At 36.6% G+C, this 24,545-nt stretch overlaps 1 protein-coding gene across 1 annotated transcript in view; it reads right to left on the bottom strand.

Moving 5' to 3' along the window:
• Positions 1 to 19,941: 19,941 nt before the first annotated feature.
• Positions 19,942 to 24,545, bottom strand: part of si:dkey-112m2.1 — a 241,373-nt gene continuing 236,769 nt past the window's right edge. Inside the window, exon 9 of the mRNA XM_087301071.1 lies at positions 19,942 to 22,826. Coding sequence (XP_087157197.1) covers positions 21,708 to 22,826 — 1,119 coding nt within the window. The 3' untranslated portion in view covers positions 19,942 to 21,707. The remainder of the gene's footprint in view (positions 22,827 to 24,545) is intronic.

The raw sequence follows: 24,545 nt of genomic DNA on the forward strand, positions 1-24,545 counted from the left end.
AGGCCAGAAGTCACTTTGTAGGCAAACATCAGAGTTTTGAATTTGATGCGAGCAGCAACTGGCAGCCAGTGCAAACGGACTAGCAGCGGAGTGACATGTGCTCGTTTAGGTTCATTGAAGACAACTCGTGCTGCTGCATTCTGGAGCAGCTGAAGAGGTTTGATAGAGTTCGCTGGAAGCCCAGCTAGTAGAGAGTTGCAGTAATCCAGTTTGGAGAGAACAAGAGCTTGAACAAGGAGTTGAGCTGCATGTTCAGATAAGAAGGGTCGGATCTTTCTGATGTTATAGAGTGCAAATCTGCACGATCGAGCAGTTCTAGAAATGTGGTCAGAGAAGTTTAGTTGGTCATCAATCGTTACTCCAAGGCTTTTCACCATTTTGGATGCAGTAATGGTTGCCCCATCCATCTGGATTGAAAAGTTATGGTGTAGAGTCGGGTTGGCAGAAACTACAAGCATTTCCGTTTTTGCGAGGTTCAGCTGAAGATGATGATCTTTCATCCAGTGTGAAATATCCAACAGGCAGGCTGAGATACGAGCTGGAACCGAGGGATCATCAGGATGAAAAGAGAGGTATAGCTGGGTATCATCAGCATAGCAGTGGTAGGAGAATCCATGTCTCTGGATGACTGGTCCTAGAGATGATGTGTAGATGGAGAAGAGAAGTGGCCCAAGAACAGAGCCTTGAGGTACCCCAGTGTTTAGATGCTGTAGGTTGGACACCTCTCCCCTCCAAGACACCCTGAATGACCTGTCAGAGAGGTAAGATCTGAACCATTGTATAACAGTGCCCGCAACGCCCAGTGACTCAAGCGTAGATAGCAGGATCTGGTGGTTGACAGTGTCAAAAGCAGCTGACAAGTCCAGCAAAATGAGGACTGATGATTTAGAGTCTGCTTTAGCCAGTCTGAGATCCTCCACGACCGAGAGCAGGGCAGTCTCAGTTGAGTGGCCTTTCTTAAAGCCGGATTGCTTGTTGTCCATGAGATTGTTTTGAGTAAGAAAGTCCAAAACTTGATTGAACACTACTTTCTCCAGAATCTTGGCCATGAATGGAAGCAGGGATACTGGTCTGTAGTTTTCAAGTAGCGTATGGTCCAGGTTGGGTTTCTTTAGCAGTGGGGTTACCCTAGCCTGCTTAAATGTAGTGGGGAATAAACCAGAGTCAAGAGATGTGTTAATTATGTGAGTCAGTGTTGGTATGACTGCAGGAGAGATGGCTTGCAAGAGATGAGAGGGAATGGGATCGAGTGGACAGGTGGTTGCATGGCTAGATAGCACAAGTTTGGACACCTCAGACTCAGAGAGCTGAGAAAAAGAGGTGAGTGTGTGTGGTGTTGGTGTTGTATCTTGCGTGATTGTTGTAGGTGCAGCAAATTGAGCACTGATTTTTGCAGTTTTGGTGCAAAAGAATGTAGCAAAGTCATCAGTAGTAAGTGTGGAGGATGCGGGTGGAGGAGGAGGATAGAGGAGGGAGGAAAATGTTTTAAAAAGTAGGCGAGGATTAGTGGCATTGTTAATTTTCAGACGGTAATACGTCTGCTTTGCAGAAGTAACCTCAGCTGAGAAAGAGGACAGAAGAGTTTGGTATGTTAAGAGATGTGCAGGATTTTTAGTTTTCCGCCAAATTCTCTCCGCAGCCCGAAGTTTTGAGCGATGCTCACGGAGAGCATCCGAGAGCCAGGGTGCAGGAGGACTGGCACAGGCTGGCCTGGATGCAAGAGGACATAATCGGTCTAGACATGATGCTAGTGTGGAGCAGAGTGTATCAGTGGCACTGTTCGAATCAAGTGCAGAGAGTTTGCAAGATGGAGGAAGAGAGTCTGAAACAATGGTGGATAGTCTATTGGGTGAGAGAGATCGTAGGTTTCTGCAAAAGGTAACCAGTGTTGGAGTGTGTGGCGGCTCAGGAGTAATGTGGATGTTGAGAGACAGAAGGAAATGATCAGATATTTGTAGTGGAGTTACTATTGTTTGATCAGTGAAGCAGTGTCGTGTGTAAATAAGGTCTAGCTGATTACCTGATTTGTGGGTAGCAGAAGTAGGTGCTCTTTTTAGGTCAAAAGAGGCAAGCAAAGTCTGAAAGTCTGCAGCTTGCGGTTTGTCAACGTAAATGTTGAAGTCACCTAGCACCAATAAGGGAGTGGCAAAATTAGAAAAAGATGAGAGAAGAACATCCAGTTCATCTAGGAAGTGACCTAATTTACCTGGTGGGCGGTAGATGACAACGTATCGGTTTTGCCCACTTTGAGAATTTTTTTGTTTTTGTTAAATTTTATTTCAATTGATTTGTTAGTTACTTTTTGGTTCGGCTCAACCTGTCTACCTCCTAAAGTTCACTCTTTTCTCAGAGTAAGGTGGATAGGAAAGATGTCTTACGACTTCCATTTTGCAAACATGTAGAAAATGTATTGTTAAAGACATCCAGTAAGAGGTGAAGGTCATCTTTGTATTTATTTTTATTCTATATATATATATATATATATATATATATATATATATATATATATATATATATATATATATATATATATATATATATATCATTATATATATATATATATATATATATATATATATATATATATATATATATATATATATATCACGATAAAATACATATTTCTTCTCTCTTACCCTCTCTTTATCCTTTTCTTTTTTCTCTCTTTTCTTCTCTTATGCTCCCATTACATTTTTCTCATATTTTTCCTTTCCCCTCTTATTTTATTCTCACTTGAAGTAAAAATAGTTTTTTAAATAAATAAATTTAAATAAATTTAAAAAAAGGATTTTGATCGACAAATTTTTTGGAATACAATTTTTTCTACAGAAGCTAGAAGATAAAGAGCTAAGACCTTGATTGAAACTGCGGGTTCTAAAACGCACTTTTGGAGAAAGTCTCACTATATAGCTATATTAGGAAAGAAGCGAGAAAAGAATTTGACAGTTGAGTTGTATTTGGCGGAAGTAGAAAGAGAGTGGCCGACGGTTGACTGGAGAAAGGCCATTGACGAACGAATTAACATTAAAACAGTATGAAGTTTTATAGAAGAAAGATGCAGAATTGAAGAGGGAGAGAGGAAAGCACATGGGAATATGCTACTTGAATTGAATATTTTTCTGGATCCAGTAGTAGTGCCAAGTAGTGCCAATACGCTGCAGCATACAGCCAGATGAGAGCTGTGCTCGTCAGACTGTTCACCAAGGATCTACCGCTGGATCTAATCTCACTATATTAGTTAAATGTGATATTTTATTCATCTTGTTGTCTATATCTAACAACATATTCCCCGACATTGGTCTTTTGAATCTATTACTTGTTCTCAGGTAACAGGTTTTATGGCAGAGCGCAAAAATAAGTTAATAATTAATGTAACCACTTAGATTTTGTGTATTGACTGATTGCTTACTTTCCTATAATGTATAAACGTATTGTACGTTATACTTTTATAATGGCCATTATTGATTATAAAAACTGATATCCAGCAAAAGAGAGGGTATGTTTCATATTTTCAATGAAAATGAAAGGAGGCAGTAATGTTTAGGCTCAGTTTTGTTATAAATATGCATTCAGTGAAGCAGAGGTGAAAAGAGTAATAAAATCTTCTACCCAAGTAAAAGTACTGTTACTTTTAAAAAAAATTACTCAAGTAAAAGTTACATGTCTATAAATTTACTCAAGTTAAAGTAAAAAATGAATAATTAAAAATGTACTCATGAGTAAAGAGTAAAGAGTAACTATTTCTCAAAAGAGACAAGATGATATAAATCTCCAATTAGTTGTGTTTATTTGTATAAGTAACATTAAAAATTAAAGACCAATAACAAAAAAAATATATAATTATTTAAAATATTATACAGATTATCCTATTTAACAATTTATACAAATTCACAAATTCTAATCCAACATCTGCATGTTCTCCACTGCCTGAGAAATATGATATGAAGTGGGTTTCAGATCGGACAAGAAGCACTGCATTAAAGTCCATTTCCCTCCGCCATGTCTTTAAAATATGACAGTTTGTTTTACCACAGTATTTTGGTTGTTGCTAGATCGGATACACTTGCAGCCAAATATATTAATGAGAATTATTCATGTTATTTATTAAATTTTACATTTGTTGTATTTTATTAACATCTCCCCCCAACCCTAAACCTAACTGTCACAGTAACATAAAAACAGTAGTTGTATTGAGTATAATTTATGCTATCTATTAAATTACCAAATAAATTGTATTTTTTAAAGCCTACCCCCACCCCAACTTTAACCCCAACTGTCACAGTACTATAAAAATATTAATTATTGTTAAACATTCATTCATTCATTTTCTTTTTGGCTTAGTCCCTTTATTAATCTGGGGTCGCCACAGCGGAATGAACCGCCAACTTATCCAGCATATATTTTATGCAGTGGATGCCCATCCAGCTGCAACCCATCAATGGGAAACATCCATACACAATCATTCGCATACGTGAATGATGGGGGGGGGTGCATGTGCCTGGCAGGAAACTATGGAAGTCAATGGATACAGCTTCCCAGCATTCTTACAAATATCTTCTTTTGTGTTCAACATAATGAAAAGTATCAAATATGTTTAGGCCTATTACAAGCAAAGCGCGAGTAAGTGACAGAAGTGTCAGTTTAGGGCTTTATACTGTCCTTATAAAATGCACACAATGCGGGATATGCGCCACTAAGAGTAGGAAATATGTCAGCGTAAGATCATTTCTATGGAAGATTATCAGACTTTAGCGTTAGTGACGAGATTTAGAAGATAGTCTAACAAGTGCGAACATAACATTAAACAAAGGATTGGATATGCTTTTATACTAAGCATTCTAAACTTTCCCCGTGTTATTTATTTATTTTCTGCGTCATTAAGTCATACAGTTCCATATTACGCCTATAAGGGCACAGGCATGGCTAAACTTAATAATGAGGCATATACAGTAGCTTACCTTGCCATTGCTGGGGTTGACAGGCATTTTGCTGATAAACTCCGGCGATAAATCCAACTCCAGCAACAGTAGATAGACAAGTTTACCGCTGATTTTCTCACGCTGCTGCTGCAGGGACGTGATTTCCGGGCGCGATTTCCTTTTTCTTTTTCCTTTACGTTTCTTTATATATATATATATATATATATATATATATATATATATATATATATATATATATATATATATATATATATATTTTATTTTTTATTTTTTATTTTTTTTACTCAGTAATGCATATGATTTAAAATGTAGCGAAGTACAATAGTTTAGGCACACCATACTTAAGTAAAAGTAAAAATACAGATTTTAAACACTATTCTAAAAAGTACAAATTCTCCGAAAAACTAAATTTTTTTGTAAAACAGTAACGTAAGTAAATGTAATTCATTTCATCCACCATTCATCCACCTCCGCAGTGAAGATGACACTCGTACTCAGCACAACGCCTCAACATTTCTGCCGTCTGTTAAGTTGTTGAAAAACAAAATGAAAATAGCAGTTCTTTATTTAATGTTTTTATTTTTTTGTTAAAATAGTGAAACAACATAGGCCTATATCCAGGGTGATGTGAATAAGGTTATAAAGTACACTATTCCCTTTGAAGATTTACCAAACATATCCTTGGGAGTTTGTTTTCAATATCAAACTTGCAAAGTCTGAACTGTGTGTATAGGCTACTTAAAATTAAGGGAAAGCTTTAATCAGGGAGGGGAATGTCTGCAGTCCTGCCTCCGTTTTCAGACTTCTCAGTTTTCCCCCTTCCACACTAACACAGAGTTTTAACACAGTGTTTTAGAATTAAAACGGCCTCTCCAGCATTTCAAAACGCTCCGTTTTCGGCACTCGAAAACTCCGGTGTAGTGTGAACGAATGGCGTAACCGTAGAAAAACTTATGCATTTTAAAACGAAAACGCATTACTGTAAACGGGGCCTCGGACTGGTTTCTTGAACGTAACAATGAGTTCACTGTACTCAAATGGCCCCCACAGTCACCAGAGCTCAATCCAATAGAGACCCTTTGGGATGTAGTGGAACAGGAGATTCGCATCATGGATGTGCAGCCGACAAATCTGCAGCAACTGTGTGAAGCAATCATGTCAATATGAACCAAAATCTCTGAGGAATACTCCCAGTATCTTGTTGAATCTATGCTACAAAGGATTAAAGCAGTTTTAACAAAAGGGGGTCCAACCTGGTACTAGTAAAGTGTACCTAATCAAGTGGCCAGTAAGTGTATATACAGTATATATAAAATGAATAACCTATTTTTGCACAAAGTGATCAGATTGGAAGTGTACAGGAGGTTTCTTTTACAGTGAACTCTTAGAACTGCTATTAAATATAATCATTTGTATAGTTCCTATAATTTAGATTTTCTATATTTCAATATTTAAAAAAATCACAGTTGAATTGGTTTAATTAATTTGAGTAATGTGTTTTATGACTAAGACGCTTAGTCTAAAACTGTAGAAAAAATTGATCTGCATTTCTTTAAAAAAATTCTTTCACTAATGCTGTAAAAGGCAGAACTACAGAACTATCTGTCTCAGCAGATATCACTCTGAATAATCAGCACATTAGCAAAAAAATTTGCATTGCACATTTCTAATATTTATATTACCAAAATGAAAGCTGGAAATATTCCAGACCCCTTCAGACATACACAAAACTTCAGCTGCATTAACCTGCCTAATTTTGCCCCTGCACACCACCGCGTACATCCAGTCTATAGAGATATATAAAAGGAGAGAGTAGAAAAATCCAAGGATATAGGGATTGACGCACAAATCCTCTGTGAGATTTAAAAAGATAAAACTTTGTCGGGGGTTAAGCCAGGACTTCCTCGCTCTCGTGCGGATGCTGGATTCCCACTGTAGAGGATTAGGGCCAGAATACACAAAAATACACTGAGAGACCTGCTGAAATGATAGAGAGACTTGCTGGAGCTCACAGTTAATGGTGGAAAAAGAAGAGGAGGAGGAGGAGGAGGAGAAATAAGGCACACGCAGCTGTCACTGCCGCCGCTTTCGTCTCCAGAACTGGATGGACTTTTCATGTGCTGCTGCTGGCATCTTGATCTCTTTACGGATGTCATATTGCTCCACACCGGGTGTGTGTGTGTTTGTAAGATGGAGAAATATGTGAGGGTGATGAATGTCAGAGAGTTTGTTGTAGGAGTTAACATTGCTGGGATTAGCAGAAAAGTTTGGGTGTGACAGAACGACATAAGGATATTGTTTCACAGCGCTGAGCGTGAGTGTGAATGTGTGTATGACAATTAAAGTCTAGCAAAGGGATGGAGAGCGAGGAAGGGGAGCTAAATGAGTGATATAACAACAAATCACTGTGGAAAAGGGGACAATAAACATTGAAATTCAGCAACTAAAGGAAAGATCTAACCCACATAGACTAACAAAAGGGCCATATATGCAATGTATACAGACACAGCAGTTTTGAAGAACATTAAAGAGTCTAAAATGACAAAAGATAAATTCTGCATGCAAGATTAGTTGTTCATGATTCCTTGTAATGAATGTCAAAGAGTGGATTTAGTGAATGAACAGCTGTATCAAAGTTTTCATACTAGGCTATAGTACACTGTTAAAAACAATTAGTTACTTTATCAGTAAATGTATAGACTGAACTTTTTTATAATTATGCACAGTTTGTTTACTTAATAATTTTAAGGCAATAAGTTTACCTTTTTTAAGTAAAGTCAACTAATCGCTTTTTACAGTGCATGTACTGAATGTGCTTCAGTGGATATAAAACAATGGTAGCACTTTATTTTGATGGTCTATTAGAGTATTAGTGGACTGTCTGCTTAATCTCTGTTGATACTGCTCCTTCAACAGACATTTAACTGACTATAAGAAACTTTGCAAGTACAGGTCTTACACTAATCCTAACCATAACCTAACAGTTTACTTCTAATCTAATGAGAAGTAGTTGGCATGTAGATGCAATGTAACTTAAATTCAACAAATGGACCATCAAAAGAAAAGGGACCAAACAATAAATATATATATTTTGACTAAATATATCTTGAGCAGCAAATCTCCATATTAGAATGACCTCTGAAGGATAATGTGACTGAAGACTGGAGTAAGCAGAACATAATAATTAAAATTTAAATATCTTATCTTATTATATCTCTCATTAATACTTTTTGCAGCTTTTTGCAACTAAATACAGCCTTTATAAGGGGGTTGACCTTTGGTAAGTAGTGTGTGGAAATGCACACACATATGCATATACAGTTGAAGTCAGAACTGTTAGTGTCCCATGAATTATTAGCCCCCCGTGTATTTTTCCCCCCAATTTCTGTCTAACAGAGAGAAGATTGTTTCAACACATTTCTAAACATATGTTGATCCCAGCTCAGAGTAAGATGGGTGCAGAAGGACTAGTGGGTTTCATGTGGGGACTCGTCCGGGATAGGAGTGAGGTTTAGGGGGGTGATTGTAATGTAGGGCCAGCTAGCAAAGTGCTACGCAGGTAAACCTTACTCCGCTGAACTCAAAAGGTGCTCTAGCGACAGACGCTATCAAGGCCATGGTCTTTAGCCGCCTTGTTAGAGCAACGGACTCCCATGCAAAGAATCGGAGGGGCGGGTTGGGTGCAGAAGGACCGGTGGGTTACATATGTATCTTCCATAAGTTATTTTTGCACAAAGTGTTTAGATTGGAAGTGTACAGGAGGTGTGTTTCACAGTAAATTCTTAATATAATATAATATAATATAATATAATATAATATAATATAATATAATATAATATAATATAATATAATATGCAGTGGCGCAGTAGGTAGTGCTGTTGCCTAACAGCAAGAAGTGCACTGGTTTGGGCATGTTCTCCCTGCACTCCCTGGTTTCCTCTGGGTGCCTCGGTTTTCCCCACAGTCCAAAGACATGCAGTATAGGTGAATTGGGTAAGCTAAATTGTCCGTAGTGTATGTGTGTGAATGATTGTGTATGGATGTTTCCAAGAGATGGAAGGGCATCCGCTGCGTAAAACATGTGCTGGATAAGTTGGCGGTTCATTCCGCTGTGGCGACCCCGGATTAATAAAGAGACTAAGCCGAAAAGAAAATGAATGAAGGTTTCATAATATAATATAATATAATATAATATAATATAATATAATATAATATAATATAATATAATATAATATAATATAATATAATATAATATAATATAATATAATAGCTGTGGCGATGCAGTGGCGGCGTAGGTAGTGCTGTTGCCTCACAGTAAGAAGGTCACTGGGTCGCTGTTTCGAACCTTGGCGTTTCTGTGTGGACTTTGCATGTTCTCCCTGCATTTGTGTGGGTTTCATCCGGGTGCTCTGGTTTCCCCCAAAGACATGCGGTACAGGTGAATTGGGTAGGCCAAATTGTCTGTAGTGTAAATCTATTGCTTGCCAATAGATTTTTTTATTTTACATATTTCAACCTAAAAAGAAAAGCAAATTCAAAACTGATAATAATCTTAGTAATGTGTTTTATGACTGAAATGGTTAACCTGAAACAATCAAAATGTGGAAAAAATATTTTATCTGCATTTCTTTCAAAATAGTAAAATAGGTTTCCATAATTTAAAATGGGGTAGAAGGCAAAACCACCAAACTATCTGTATCAGCAGATATCGCGCTGAATAATTAGCTTATCAGCTAAAACAAATCGCATTTCTAAACATAATAGTTTTATTAACTGATTTATTTGATCAGTTTTATCATTGCCATGATGACAGTACATAATATTTTACTAGACATTTTCAAGACACTAGGATTCAGCTTAACTAGGTTAAATAGTTTAAGGTTAGGGTAATTAGGCAAGTTATTGTATAAAGATGGTTTGTTCTGTAGACTACTGAAAAAATTATAGCTTAAGGGGGCTAATAATTTTGACCATAAATGGTTAAAGAAATAAATAAAACTGATTTAGCCGAAATAAAACAAATAAGACTTTCTCCAGAAGAAAAAAAATATTATCAGACATACTGTGAAATTTTCCTTGCTCCTGCTCTGTCATTTGGGAAATATTAAAAAATATATAATAGTTCAAAGGGTGGCTAATAATTCTGACGTCAACTGTAAAAAAAAAAAAAAAAAAAAAATAATTAATAATAATAATAGTAATAATAATAATAATAATCTATTATTGTTATTGTTAATGCATTATTTGACAAATTTCTTTGTTCTTTATTTTCCTTTGATTTGTATACATATTTTTATTATTTTCTTCTTATCATAATAGTTATATGAAAATACACTGTATGGCCAATTCATTTTTTTCCTCTCAAAATATAAAATGGTGTATTCATTTATTTTTTACCACATATGGTATTTTGTAATTTTAATTAAAAATATGGTCTAATGTATTCATTCCTATATCTGTGTCCTATGTGCTGTAGCAAAAAAGAGCTATTTTGGAGCCGGCAAGAGAATGAGAAACAGCATGTCAAAATAAGTGCATATGAAACTAACGAAACCACAGACAAAGTTTTGTGGTTATGAGAGAAGGTAACGAACATTTTTTTTTCTGTGAACACGCCAGTTTACATGTGGTTTCTCTTAAGGCGCCTTTAGAAGTTGTGCTTTTTTCTGAATAACAGCAATTATCTCATGCACAGCTTGACATGACAGCCATCAGTGACAACAAAACCTTGGCTAATGTTCTGATATTCGTGGAGGATGTGAAGTCTTAAGATGTATTTCAGCATCTCTCTTTTTCACCGGGATCAAAACTACAAAAGCAGAGACAAAAGCAACATGGCTTATACATTTTATAAAGGAAGTATGAGTAAATATGAAGCATGCATGTCCTTCCCTCTAAAAGTTGCAATTGCTAGTGTTGCTATGCAGTTGCTAAGGAGTTTCTATGTGACTTACTTTTGTTTGTGTATGAAAACCTCTTATTTTTGCACATTTTTTTAGGGTGCACGATGCTATCCAAACTGTGCCCAGGTACTTTTTCCAGTTCATTTAACAAGTGTGAGTGCTCCAAATCAGGCCCAGGCACGGTTCCGTTGACCGGCCCTGGCACGGTTGGAAGAGGTGTGCCCGAGCATGGTTTGGTTGAGCTTTGGCGTGGTACACTTGTAGTGTGAGTGCAAAGCACACCTGAGCCCAAATCTGAAGATGCGATGTCACTTTTAAGGGAATGTTTCATATGGATTTATTAATATGAATTAATTTATTAATTCTTACTGTTCAGTGAACACAAACTGTCATAGTTCATTAAAGATGCAAACCCCACACTGCACGTCAGCTGCACCTTCAGCAAACCTCCTAATACGTGCAGCGCAAGGACTTTTTATGAGCGTCAAAAGTTGTGGATCTGTTCGGCAAAATATTTGACTACATGTCACTGCATCCCAAACGACTAAAACGATATGACTATAAGCAATCTCCACTGTGCTGAACGACACCGCTTCTCTTCCTGTTAAACTGAACAGTTGCATCATTGATGACGTAAGTGTGCTCCGGTTCGGAAGGTAAAAATGCAATGTGAGTGCAGGCCATCAGGGGAGAGAAAAGGTGGGCAGTTGTGCTTCAGCACGGTTCAAGGCAACTGTACCTAGTGTGAGTATGCTCTTAGTCTTTGGTTGTGTATTTCCAGTCTAATGCATTGTTTGTGCCTGTAGATTTCACTGACAATCCATTTTTTTTCTCATCAAAGTGTATTCAGTTTGTATTTCACACTAACTTTAAGTTTTATTCTGTGTTTGTTGTGAAGTTCTTTTTTTTTTTTTTTTTTTTTTTACTGAGGAATATGTTTATACATTGTTTTCAGGATAACATATATGTTATTTTACAAATCATGTGAAAATGCACACTACACAAAAATCACTGAAATAAACAATTCGATTACATTATAAACTATTCTAAACTATAAACACAAAATATAAATAATAAACTATAAACTAACTAATTATATAACATTTCACTACTTTACAATTAATAAATGCAGCCTTGATGAGCAGAAGAAGTTCATTTTAAAATATTTAAAAATCCTACTGACCCCAAACTTTTGACCGCACGTTTTACTATCTGTTTAGTGATAAAACGATTTTAAAAATCTGTGTAAAAATTACTTGTGTCAAAAAAGGGAAAGGAATTTCAGAAATTACAGAAATTTACTGTAAAATAACAGAGGTTGAATTACAGAAATTTACCAGAAATTACAATTTAAGCAAATTTCTGTAATTCAATGTCTGTTATTTTACAGTAAATTTCTGTAACTTAATGGCTGTTTTTTAACGTTTTTTCCCAGCTGCCAGAAATAAACTGTAAAATTACAGATTTTTTTTACATTGTAGAAATATGTGAAAATGAGTGCATATTTAATTAATTTATTTGCCCTATGTGCATATTTAAATATAACAATTTACTATTACTACAAAAAATGTTTGCAATTCTTAATGTATAAGTCAACTAAGAAAGCATAGAGATACATTTTTTAACCTATTTACCTGCAGTACTGACTAAACAAGTAGTCCTACATCTCTATATCAGTGGAGCCGCAGCACAGAGACAATTCTGTCGTTTGAAAGCACTCTTATCTCATAATGCCTTTGACATTCAAAACAGAACATTTGTGCAATACAGATGTAATTAAGCATTTTAGAGGGCTGTAAGGCTGGTTTGAATGCAGGGTTTCACCCTTAGATTTGCCCTCAAGAGAACATGAAGGTTTGGTGGTTTTGGGAGCATTAATGACGAATTAAGATTCTCTTTATACCCCAGACCTGGAGCTTCAGACTTGCATGGCTTTACAACAAAAAAGAAAAAGAAAAAAAAGAAAAGTGACTTCTGCCTGATTTAGAGTAAGACTGAAGGTTTGCAGAGAGAAAAAAATCTTTTGACTGAGGTATCTTGAAAACTGATTAATTCAAAACTGCCAGTGCATATCTGAGTCATGGTCTCTCTCATTATCCGTATTCATAAAACTGTGTTACACAGTATATTTTAAGATGAGACATGGTGTGTAGAATTATGCAGTTTTGATTGAGTGCATATGAAAAAAAATCCTTCATCCGCAGACATTGAATCACAAGTCACGCTCCTGTGAAAACAATGAGACTGTATTTCTCAAAGGCCTTACCAAGTAATTCATACCTATATGGAAAACTATTGGGCCATATTATCACAGAAGGTCAAAATATGTATACTGTATATATGTATATGCATACAGTATACACAAAAATAGAAAAACTTGAATTAAAAATCATTTGACTGGATTTTTTGAACATTTTTTGGTGTTCTATTTGCTGTAAATGTTTATGAACTTTAGTTTGACTTTGTTAGTTTGGTTAGCAAACAACTAAACTTGATAAAACAGCATAGCCTTCATTCTAGCTACCATTTTCATGTCTGTTAAACTATATATATATTTTTAATAGCGTTTGTCTTACGTTGTATTTGTCTTACCAAATATTGCTATGAAAAGGAAAAATAAGAAAACAAAAGCAAAACATGATGCAAAAATGCCTTGAATTAAGCTCACTCTCTGTATCTTGCAAATATTAGGCAACATGGAGGAGTAGGTGTTCATCATAATTTTAAATATGTTTCATATAGGTTTTTAGTATCAAGCTGTAGAACTAAACAATACAAAATACCAGCAGTTTAATACCAGCCGCCATTAGACATTTAAATAAGCCATAGACAGAGGCAGAGGTGTTTCTGTGACTTTTTATAGATTGTTTTATTGAGGGTTGCTTGGTTGTCTATTTGCAATGTTTTGTTGTTTTTTTAAGTAACTTGTTTCAAAATGTTTAAAGAAAAATTCTAACATCGATGAGAAAATATTCTTTTTACTATGAAAATATTCATTTCAGTGCTGTTAATTTAATAATGTTACAGATGATCAACTGTATTAAATACCATGGATCAGGTACAACAGCACTGTACTATATAACTGTACCACATCATTATATTTTTGTTAGTAAAATCACACTATAAGCCATAAACTAAATTTAAAATGTTTAAAAATAAGACCAAAATTTACTTAAAAAAAGTAAAAGGTGTATAAAATACTACTAATTTATTTTAGAATTATTATTTTTTTCTCAGTGATGTTTTAAATCCAAACTAAGACCCCATTTTCTGTCCACAACTAAGGAAATTTACAAAAGTGATTTACGGAGGGCCACGGCCCTGCACAGTTTAGCTCCAGCCCTGCTTCAACACACTTACCTGTACCTGCAGGTTTCAAATAAGCCTAAAGGACTCAATTAATTTAATCAGGTGCGTTTAATTAGGATTGGAACTAAACTGTGCAGAGCTGCGGCTTTCCAGGAACTGAGTTTGACACCTGTGCCTTACAGGATCAGCTTAATGTTTCAAATGTTTCATGTTATGCAAAAATTAAATGTCTAAATAATCAAGTTTACAAACTATTGTTACACTAAATGTTGTTTGTGGGTGTCCTCCGTAAATCAAAGTAAAAGAGCATAGCTATTTTTTGTTTGGAAAAAAAGTCAAACAAAAACATTCCAAAGTGTGCAAGAAAAGAAAATGTAAAGCTTTTATAACTTCTTTGATGCCCATACAAAAAACAAGAGCCCACTATGAGAACAATTCACTGCAGCACAAAGCGTGACTCCCCTATATTTATCCACGCTTTGATGTACATATATCTAAGCACTATTCCTGGTTACAGCTGCTCGCTTGTCATCCACGCTTGTACAAAGCCGCTGTAAAAGACAGCAGGTAAAGTGACCCTCGCCATTTACCTCAGTGTCTGCTCCCAAACTGACAAGCGGCGGCGCTTTGAGGAGCACTGACATGGAAACAAATAAATGTTTTCATTTGAGCCGCGCTTCTAACAGCAGGACAGGTTGACTTTAGCAGAGTAATGGACCTGCCAGCTTTCTCCCCCGTGTTCCTGATGGCAACCTCTCAACCCTCACCTACAAACTCCATTTCCCCGAAATGCCGCTTTCATTTAGACGCAGCGCCGACATGAGAGGCAGACAGAGAGAAATAAGGGCACGTTTTGAGTCGAGTGCTAATGGCTTCAGTTTTTACAGCTCCTCAAAGTGAGCTCCTTTGTGTTGCCAGAAGACGGAGATGTGATTTATTGGCCAGCCCTGAGGAACGCTTGCGGAGCCGAGTAACAGTGACACAGATAATCGGATTTGTTAGTGTGGTCCATTAAATACCGAGCCACCTTCTTCTTCTGCCACGGGCTTCTGCGTAAAGGTGCGCCAACAATTTATGTTGCCTCCAAATAATTACTCTGCAGACTCTGTACGTGTGTGTGTGTGTGTGTACCGGAGACTTATTTCTTGGTCTGATAATTCGATTGCAGATGCACACTGTGTTCAAACAATCCTCCCACGCTCAATATAAATATGTATGGTCTCTGGGCATTGAACAGAGAGATCATTGATTTAATAGTCTGCCAGGGGCCAAACCACCCTGGCAGGGGGCTTTCCTTATAGTCCCTATATGATCGGCAGCTTTTTATTAGTTTAGTCTACAATTGCTATTTATCAGTGAATGATGCTTTATTATTTCAATGTCTATGTGTTTTGTTCCATTTCAAATTCATTTGTTCAAATCATCAAATTCAGATCAACAGCACAACGGGGATTTATGCAATAGTTAAAAAGCTTGTTAGAACTTGATTCGAGTCCCAGCAGATTCACTTGGCATTACTGTTAGGAGTTTGCATGTTCTCCCTGTAGTCGTGTTGGTTTCCTCTGGGTGCTCCGGTTTCTATCACAGTCCAAAAACATGAGGTATAGGTGAATTGACTAAACTAAATTGGCTGTAATATATGAGTGTGTTTGTGAATGAGTATGTATGGGTGTTTCCCAATACTGGAATGCAACTGGAAGGTCATCCACTGTGTAAAACATATGCTGGAATAGTTGGTGTTTCATTCCCCTGTGGTGACCCCTGCTAAATAAGGGACTAAGCCAAAGAAAAATGAATGAATGAAGGAATATGCAATGAAAATGGCTCAAACTCAGAGCAGAATCACTCATGTGTCTTTAAGCAATACAGCTTTATTAAGCAATACGTTCATTCTTGAATGAATCAGTTGATGAATTCTGTTTGTTTAGCGAATAATAGAAAATGTTTTAGACAAGTAGAATATCTGAATTCATAGTATTCATAAAATAGTATGTAAAAATAACGATGATTGAAGGGATAGTTTAACCAAAAATGAGCATTTCCTCATTATTTAGTCACACTTAAGTATTTCTAGACTTTTAAACATTTTAAACTAAATTGAAAATATTCTGAAGTATGTTACATGGAAAAAGTAACCTCTGACATCCATAGTAGAAACAATATATACTACGTAAGTCAATTGTTATGTTACAACATTATTTAGTAAATCTTAAAAACAAAGAAATTCAAGTTGGGAAAACGTGGAGGATGAGTAAATGATGAGAGAATTTCATCTTTGGGTGAACAATCCCTTGAATATTTTTGGTAAGATTCTGAAGTGCACATCTTTCTGATATTTTTCTATCTTATAAGCAATAGAAAAGGATTTGTAAACGGCAGTGGTAAGGACAGCATGGTAGAACAAATACATAGAAAATTCCATTGGTACTACAGATATTCATACTATATACTCTAAAAAAACTATTTAAGGGCAACAAAGTAAGTTTCAACCAAATATCTAAATTGCTTCTAAATGAATCAGTGTTTTTAAAAAAGGTATCCATGTATTCAGTCATTTTGCTATAATTGTTGCATTTATTGTTTTGTATGAATAGTGAACAGATATTTTAGTTATAAGACTGAAACCTCCCAACTGATCAATATTGCAGAAGTGCACTTTTCAAACTAAATATTTAATAAGGGGCTGTTTGCTTGTTGGTATGAAAAGAGAAGTTCACCCAAAAAATGAAAATGATAAAAGCTAAGGTGATAGTGTATTTAACCTAGTAATTATATTAAATTATGTTTTAAAATGTTCATAATCAGATTATACACTGTAAAACGTTATAGTCAAATTTACCAAATGAAATGAGTGTTCACTCAAATCTTACTGGAAGTTAATTCTACTCATTTAAGAGTTTTGAACTCAAGTTCAAAGAGTTTTGTGTATATAGGTTTCCTCAAACGATTTGAGTTGTCAACTTATTGGGTTCTACAGAATTCAGTTGGTTTGGGTTTTCATAATTTATTGGATTTTACTGTGCTTGAATGGTTTCATGTACTCAAATGGATTAAGTTCACAGTATTAACTATTAGGATTAGTTTTTAAACTTAAATGGTTTGTTGCAATTGGTTTCATCAAATAGTTTGAGTTACCTTAACTTATTGGTTTTACATTGCACTGTAAAATCTAAAAAGGTAAGGTAACTCAAACCGTTTGAGGAAACCGATTGCAGCCATTTATGCTAATGGTACTAATTAGTACTGCAAAACCCAATAAGTTAAGGCATCTTAAATCGTTTAAGGAAACCGACTGCAACAAACCAATTGAGTTAAAAAACTATTTTTTTATGAATACTATGAACTTACTCTATTTAAGCTGAAGTAATGATGTATTTAATTAACCCATTACCTTCAACACTGAGATCAAAACTCTTCAAATGAGTAGAATTAACTTTCAGTAAATTTTAAGTTAAATAAACTGATTTAATTTGATAAAGTTGACTGTTGGGTTCATATTTATGTGTATGAATTAATTGAATCTTGTATGCACTTTTTTAAACTTTTAAAAATATCTCCAAAAAATATTAAGAAAAGCACATATACCTACAATGCCTCTAGGGTAAGCATATTTTGGGTGAACAATACTTTTAATTAGCAATATTTACTGAACTTAATATGAAGTGAATGTATTCCTACAGCACTTACTGTGTCCCAATGGACTTAATAAAGTTCATACATTTTTATAAGTGGGGCTTAAATGCACAAATAATTCTCAGTGCCTCCATATGTTGCTGCCTTAGCAGATAATGCATCTTAATGACTGAAATCATACAACTGCACAGATCTGATTATCACATAATCCTTCTTCAGCATTCACACGATTTCAAGCAAATGTCTTCCCTTAAAGAACAAGAGGCATCCAGATGAAGGAAGAGCATTGTTAAACCTAATGCACTGGAACAACTATCCAGAAAAAAACCCAAAAACAACAACAATGATAAAAGCCATGTTCTGTCTTCTGCTGACAGAGATGGCTGTAGAGAATTGGTTAAGCTTTAATAGTGAAATGGAGCAACATTTTGGTGTGTAGACACCCTCATCTCTAGGCTTTGCTTCTATCAGCTCCTTTACTACAGCCTGTCACGCTGTTACCACAAGTCGAGCAGTGAGAAGCTCCTCTTTGAACAACGCATAAAAGCAGGCCAGAGATGGTTTGTTGTTATACCCGTTAGACACGGCAAAAACATCCAGAATATATAGAGCATGCATTGCTGTGCCACTTCTCATAAAAACCAATGTTCATGTCGGTGACATCCTCAGTTCCAATGTGACTGATAGTTCATAAATTGCCACTGATGGGGCATTTACAGGAGAGTCTGAAAGGTTTATTGAAAAGTTATAGACGGGTTAGTGGAAAATGAAGTTTATATTGTGCATTTTACATCAGATGTGCTTATATTTAGAAGGTCTGTCAATTTGTTTGTGGTCTGAAGTTTTGGCCGTCTGTTGCGAGATCAGTGCTGGCATTATACTGACAACTCTTTTGACATTTACAGAAACGCCAATGTTGTTAACTGGCAGAAGGCAAGATTACAGCAAGATGCTCTTGGTGAAAATTCAGCTAATGCAAGGTTGAGAGGTCTTGCTATTTTCTCGTCCTTTGTTTCATAAAATCAGTAGGAAAGAAACATTTCACGCACGCAACAACCAGTCTTTGACATTAGGAGAATTAATATACACTCCTGACAGACACCAGCTAATGTCATGATTTAATTTAGAGTGTGCTCGTGCAATTCCACTGAGACGCAGAGAACAGAGACCCAAATACCAAAATATCAGCTGAGATAAAAGGAGAAAACAGACCCAATTCCAGAAGCATCCCTCTGAGGGTTAAGTGTGCAGCCTCTCAATTTGGATCTCAAAAAGGCTTGTCCCGCCGGGAACAAAATTAAGCGCGTGCGCAAGTACGCATGTGTGATTTTCGCTAATGAACTTGTATTGTTTCAGTCGCCACCTTGGATAAAGTTATGCACTGAATGTCGTGCCTTTGAAAGAAGGAAAATAATCCGTGGCTCTATGCCGTGCTGACATTGTTTTCCATTAATTTGTTTACGTTCTACTTATCATAATGAAAGATAAATTAACAGCACTTGTCCGGGAATATCAATAAGCTATGAAACATTGTCAGGAAATACACGTGTCAAAAATTTGCAATGACGGACGGGGCGGAGTCACATGTGATGGAGAAGGCGTTAATTGTCACATCAATGTCAGTTAAATGACTACAATCATTTAGCTCCAAGGGTTGCACGCTAATGTCACATTAACATGGAGTAAAGCCTCACTGCGCTGATCATTAATTAGTCTGGCCTGTCTCGGAGGGGAGGGAGCTGCACCATCCAGCATTGGGATCCTGCCTGTATAGTTTAGCTCTAATGAGCCTTTAATGTGCAGGACTGAAGAAATGGACTATATCTCAAATCCCGAGCTATTGTGTCTGCAATAACCTTTGAATTACATGGTGCACACAGCCGCCACAACAACACACTTCTCGCTAAAGCCTGTGGTTTACTGCAGTGCAATATGGGTAAAATTATAGAGGGCTTTCAAAACATTTTTTTATATGCAGCAAGGTTGAATCGCAATGTTGTATTTGCACACTTACAGTATAGTTCAGCAGTTTTAAGCACATAACCTTTATATGGAGACTTGGGTCATGTGCCTGTCAAGGAGAATGACCATCAAAGGCTGCAAATCCCCTCTGAGGCAACTGGGGTTAGAAATCAGCACCATCAACTGGTAAAAAGTGGAAAAGCAGGATGTCATGGTTTATTTAATATGCAAATAGAAAACCCAGTGATGTAATGCATAAATTAAAAGATGCTTTTTCAGGACTTTATGGTAATAGGCAGTGCTTTTTTAGCTCACAAAACAGACAATTAGTTAAACGAAAAATAAAATAAATGGCAAAGTAAGCTAAAATGCTACATACTGTAACAAACATTGACTCATCACATTTAACAGAAACATATTTTAACAGTACTGACTGGATAGGATCACTGACCGGCGTTGAGTGGACTGTCTTGAACCTCCTCAAGTACAATTATTCCTCTGCGGTCTTCATGAACGTGTCTGTTTCATGAAGTACAAGACATGTGTAGAACAGCGGAGAGAATTAATTAATACATTTTATACTATTAATTAGTCTTGATTTTAATTAATACCATCTTACATGAGACATCTGGATGATCCACTTGGACATCATGCCAAAATAACTGAAAGAGGAATAAATCAGCACACACTATCTAATGCTTTAGAAAGTAAACTGTTTAAAGGGTAATTGTATATTGACTAAGTCCTTTATGATATTTCCAAACAGCTCACAAATATAGATCGAGGGGTTTTCTAATCAATGTATTCACAAATATACTGTTCTGTGGTTTTCTTATGAAAGTATACACGTCTCTCCACTGCATCAATCACAGTACCTGAGGACAGAAGCCCCAAACTCATCCGGTCCAATTAACTTTAACCTAATCATTAGGCTAATCTGAGGGACATTTGTTTAGGTGGGTTAGGTATTCCTTGTTCTATTCTCCAATCACTGTAAGGGGGAAAACTAAACAGAATAGAAAGGAAAGCAAAGAAATGAAAAAAAGGAAATTAAATGCTAGAGCACACATACATAAGCATTTGGAGCGCATATCATCTATCATTCTAATACTGTAAACAACATATTATACAATATTGATAACACTACCTACAACAATACAATTTGCTCAACAGCTCTCGAAGGGATGTGGAGGGTCATTTATCTGCCTGTTTTTCCCAGAAGTCTTCTGCCATATTTATATACATGTTCATTCAAACTGTTGGTGGAAAAAGTTCCAAAATAGACCATTTTTTTCATCCGTCCATACTTTGAATTCACATGCTTGTACATATGGTTGTCAGTCTTTGGAGAAATACAGTAGACACACAAACACGGACAGGAACAGAGATGTATAAAAATATGTAAAAGCTTACAAAATGTATTCTCACTCATCACCCGAGCCAGTCAATGTTCAATTTGTGGAAATGCTGCAGTTTTCCAGCGCACTACTGATATGTTTAAATGTCAGCTCTTTGTGTTTTCTGAGATATTCACTCACAAAAAGATACCACCACCAACCAGGCTTCAGTGTGATAAATTGAAAAAAAAAGAAATATTTATATATATATATTTTTTAAAATATACAAATGGAATATCCTCTTCTTCGGAAAAAAAAGAAAAGAAAATATAGACATCTCGATTGAAACATTTCTCATAATCCAATGTTCTCACATCCTCAGCAGTTTCACAACCATCTCCGTTTTCCTTCTTTCCTGATGATGAACCCTCATGACAGTTGCCATGGAAACAAGACCAGATGAATGGCTTGTCTTTTCATGGTGAGATGTGAGTTTGTCTGAGTGCAGTAGAGTCAGGACAACCCCTCCACCCCACCACCACCACCACCACACCACCTTACCCAGAAGGCATATGGGTGAGCTACGCTTTTGTCTGAAAAATACATAAATAACTACAAGCACACTATACGATGTTCTTGGTAGCATTTTCATTTAACCTTTCCATGTAATTTCGGAGCTCTTTGGAGTCCCCAAGCTCAATGTCTGGGCATACCCATTTGATGTCGCTCTGACCAATGAGAAGAGGGCTTATGGATGGGCAGCCATTGCTGGGCTTGCTATGGCTGAATGTGGTGAACTTGACCCGTTTTCGTTTGGTAGTGGGAGAGTTTATGGACTCTGCCTTGTGATCTCTCCCAACACACCCTGAGTCCGAAGCTGATCTATGGACCTGACCCTGCACACTCTTCTGGGAGGAAAGGCCATTAAGGAGCTGGCTACCTTCCTCCAGGCCCAGCCCGGAGTCCATGGTACCACCTAGCTCCTCTTGATCCAGACATAAACCAGCTTGGCTTTCCAACAATTCAGCATCGTGGCCTAACCAAACCCAGTCGTGGGCGTGAGCCATGGTCTCCTGGCCCTCCAATGGGAGCTGCTTGTTGCGATACTTGAGAGCGTAGGAGACGCAATTGATTAGAAACACCAGGATGGCCAGGCAGAAGACACCTAGCAGGGCGTACATACCTATTTCCAGGTCTGTGAGTCCACGGCGAGAATGCAGCAGGTCATCCTCCATGTTACGTCCAGGAGGAAGATCAGCTTGTGCTGGAAATTCAGAGAAATCCATAGGAACATCGCCGGCTGAGAGCCTGTCACCACTCGCTTTTCCTGGAATGGAGGATTTGATGGTGGTAGCACCTCGATTCATGATTCCAGCCTCCATGTCTGAGATTGAACCTCCATAGTATGGAGCATTAGGTCTATATCTCCTGTCGCTTGCGCTGTTTCCTGTTTCTTCATCTCGACCAAACTTCACAAGGACGTTTGCATTGCCGGCAGCCAGAACAGTGCGGCGCTTGGTTTTAAGACATAATTCAGGTCCATACATCTCCAGGCGGACCAACATTCCTTGCCCTTCCCCCTTTGCCACCACCACTGGCCATCTCCAGGAGGTGCTTTTCTTCACTGACACCACCTGGTCGTCCAGCGAGGTGGCCGTAAGAATGAAATGTGCAGGGTTATAGAGGTCCAGAGGGGTCATGGAGCCATCACTGAACTGAAGCCACGCACTGACAAGAGACTCCTAAAGAAAAAGAAACACAAGATGAACGAATGCTGTTGGGAAAAGCTAGCTTTCTTTCCTTTTATAAAGCTTGCACAATTCTTAACCTGAATGCAGGATGGTTTAAATGGTTAAATATCCCTAAAACCAATTTTCAAAAAGAACAGACGCATCAATCAGCGGGAGATTCAACCAATCTGCCCGTTTTATGTCTGAATGTGGAGAGGAGAGTAAACCCCTGCCGGTGCAATGGTTTTGTGAAATCAGACTAATCAGAAAGAAGCTTTAAATGTGAGATGACTCAGAATAAGTGGGCAGCCCCAAGCAGCAGGATCCACTAACAAACCACAGCTCCTCATTAACATGCTGCACATGTCAAAAGGACTTTGTCCATAATGACAGTGATTACAGTGATTGCACCTGCTCTTAGATAAAACAATCCAGAGATTCCGAGAAACTGGCATGGAAGTATGCAGCATGCAATGTCATGACCAGAAAACCAGAATACAATTTTAAATTTGATGCCATAGTGTTAAAAAATGCACAGACTATTTAGAACACTGTGGTTGGTGATCTTTTTTTTTTTGTGATACCAGTGCAAAATATGTCATTTTAAAATGTTTTTATATTTAAAAAAATATATACCAGACATACTTACACATCTTTTTTTTTTAGAAAAAATCTTTAAACTGAACATTAAGTTTAAATTAACAAGTTTATAGTATACATAAATATGAACTGAAATTTCAGTAATTATGAATATGACCATATTGGTCTTCTCATCTAAAAAAAAAAGACAACTCCAGACTTATCTTACACAATACATATATACAGGAGTGTAACTTTAAACGCCAAGGGGGACATACATGTCCCTCCCATGTTTCCAGCTTTTTTGGATTTTTTATGTGCACTGTCATTTCCACAGATGAGTGTCTCTGTTTGTCAACGCATGCATCCGCATCAAATAACTTTGTGTGCACGCTCTTAAAATAACTCTGTGAAAGTTCTAATGAGCAGATATTGCAGTTGAAACAACCGTTTCAGTCAAAGATAGAACTCCTTACAGCAATAGAAGATGACTTTAATGTCAACAAGGATGAAAAAGGAAGATGTGAGTTGATTGATTGAGTTTATAAGCAGTATTTAATCATATTTAATGTCAGACAGCATATGCCTACATCTCTTGATGTTTGTATAATGTTTAGAAAATTAGCACCAGGGATGTAATTATTTTATTTTTATTTTACAAGTAATAAAATAATGATCAACATTTTCATATAACTTTTATTTAATTTAGTTTTGCTGATGTCCATCTGTAATTAATTACAAAATTGTGATTCAGCGCACACTGTTCATAAATTTATTAGAAGTTTACATTTTTAGGTTAGTTTGTAATCTAAATTTTCATTTTAATTTTAGGTTGGAAATTAAATGCATTTAATCAGCCTATTTCCCCCTGGATTTTGTGTCAGCACAGTCCCTAAATATATGTAAATGAAGAAAATGGGATTTAAATTAGAAACATTTTACTCAATTTTGTGACCTCCCCACATTACAAGCCAAAGTTACATCCTTGCATGTATAGGTTATATAGTGGTACATATATAAAATAGACAATATACCTATTGAATTAGATTTTGGTGGATTTCAGTGCCCAGACCTACAGAATACCATAGACACAAGTATGTTTGTTTGTATGTATGTATGTGTGTATGTATGGATGGATGGATGGATGGATGG

This window comes from Danio rerio, chromosome 21, assembly GCF_052040795.2.
Source record: "Danio rerio strain M-AB ecotype USA chromosome 21, GRCz13ab, whole genome shotgun sequence".
In the NCBI taxonomy this organism is placed as follows: domain Eukaryota; kingdom Metazoa; phylum Chordata; class Actinopteri; order Cypriniformes; family Danionidae; genus Danio; species Danio rerio.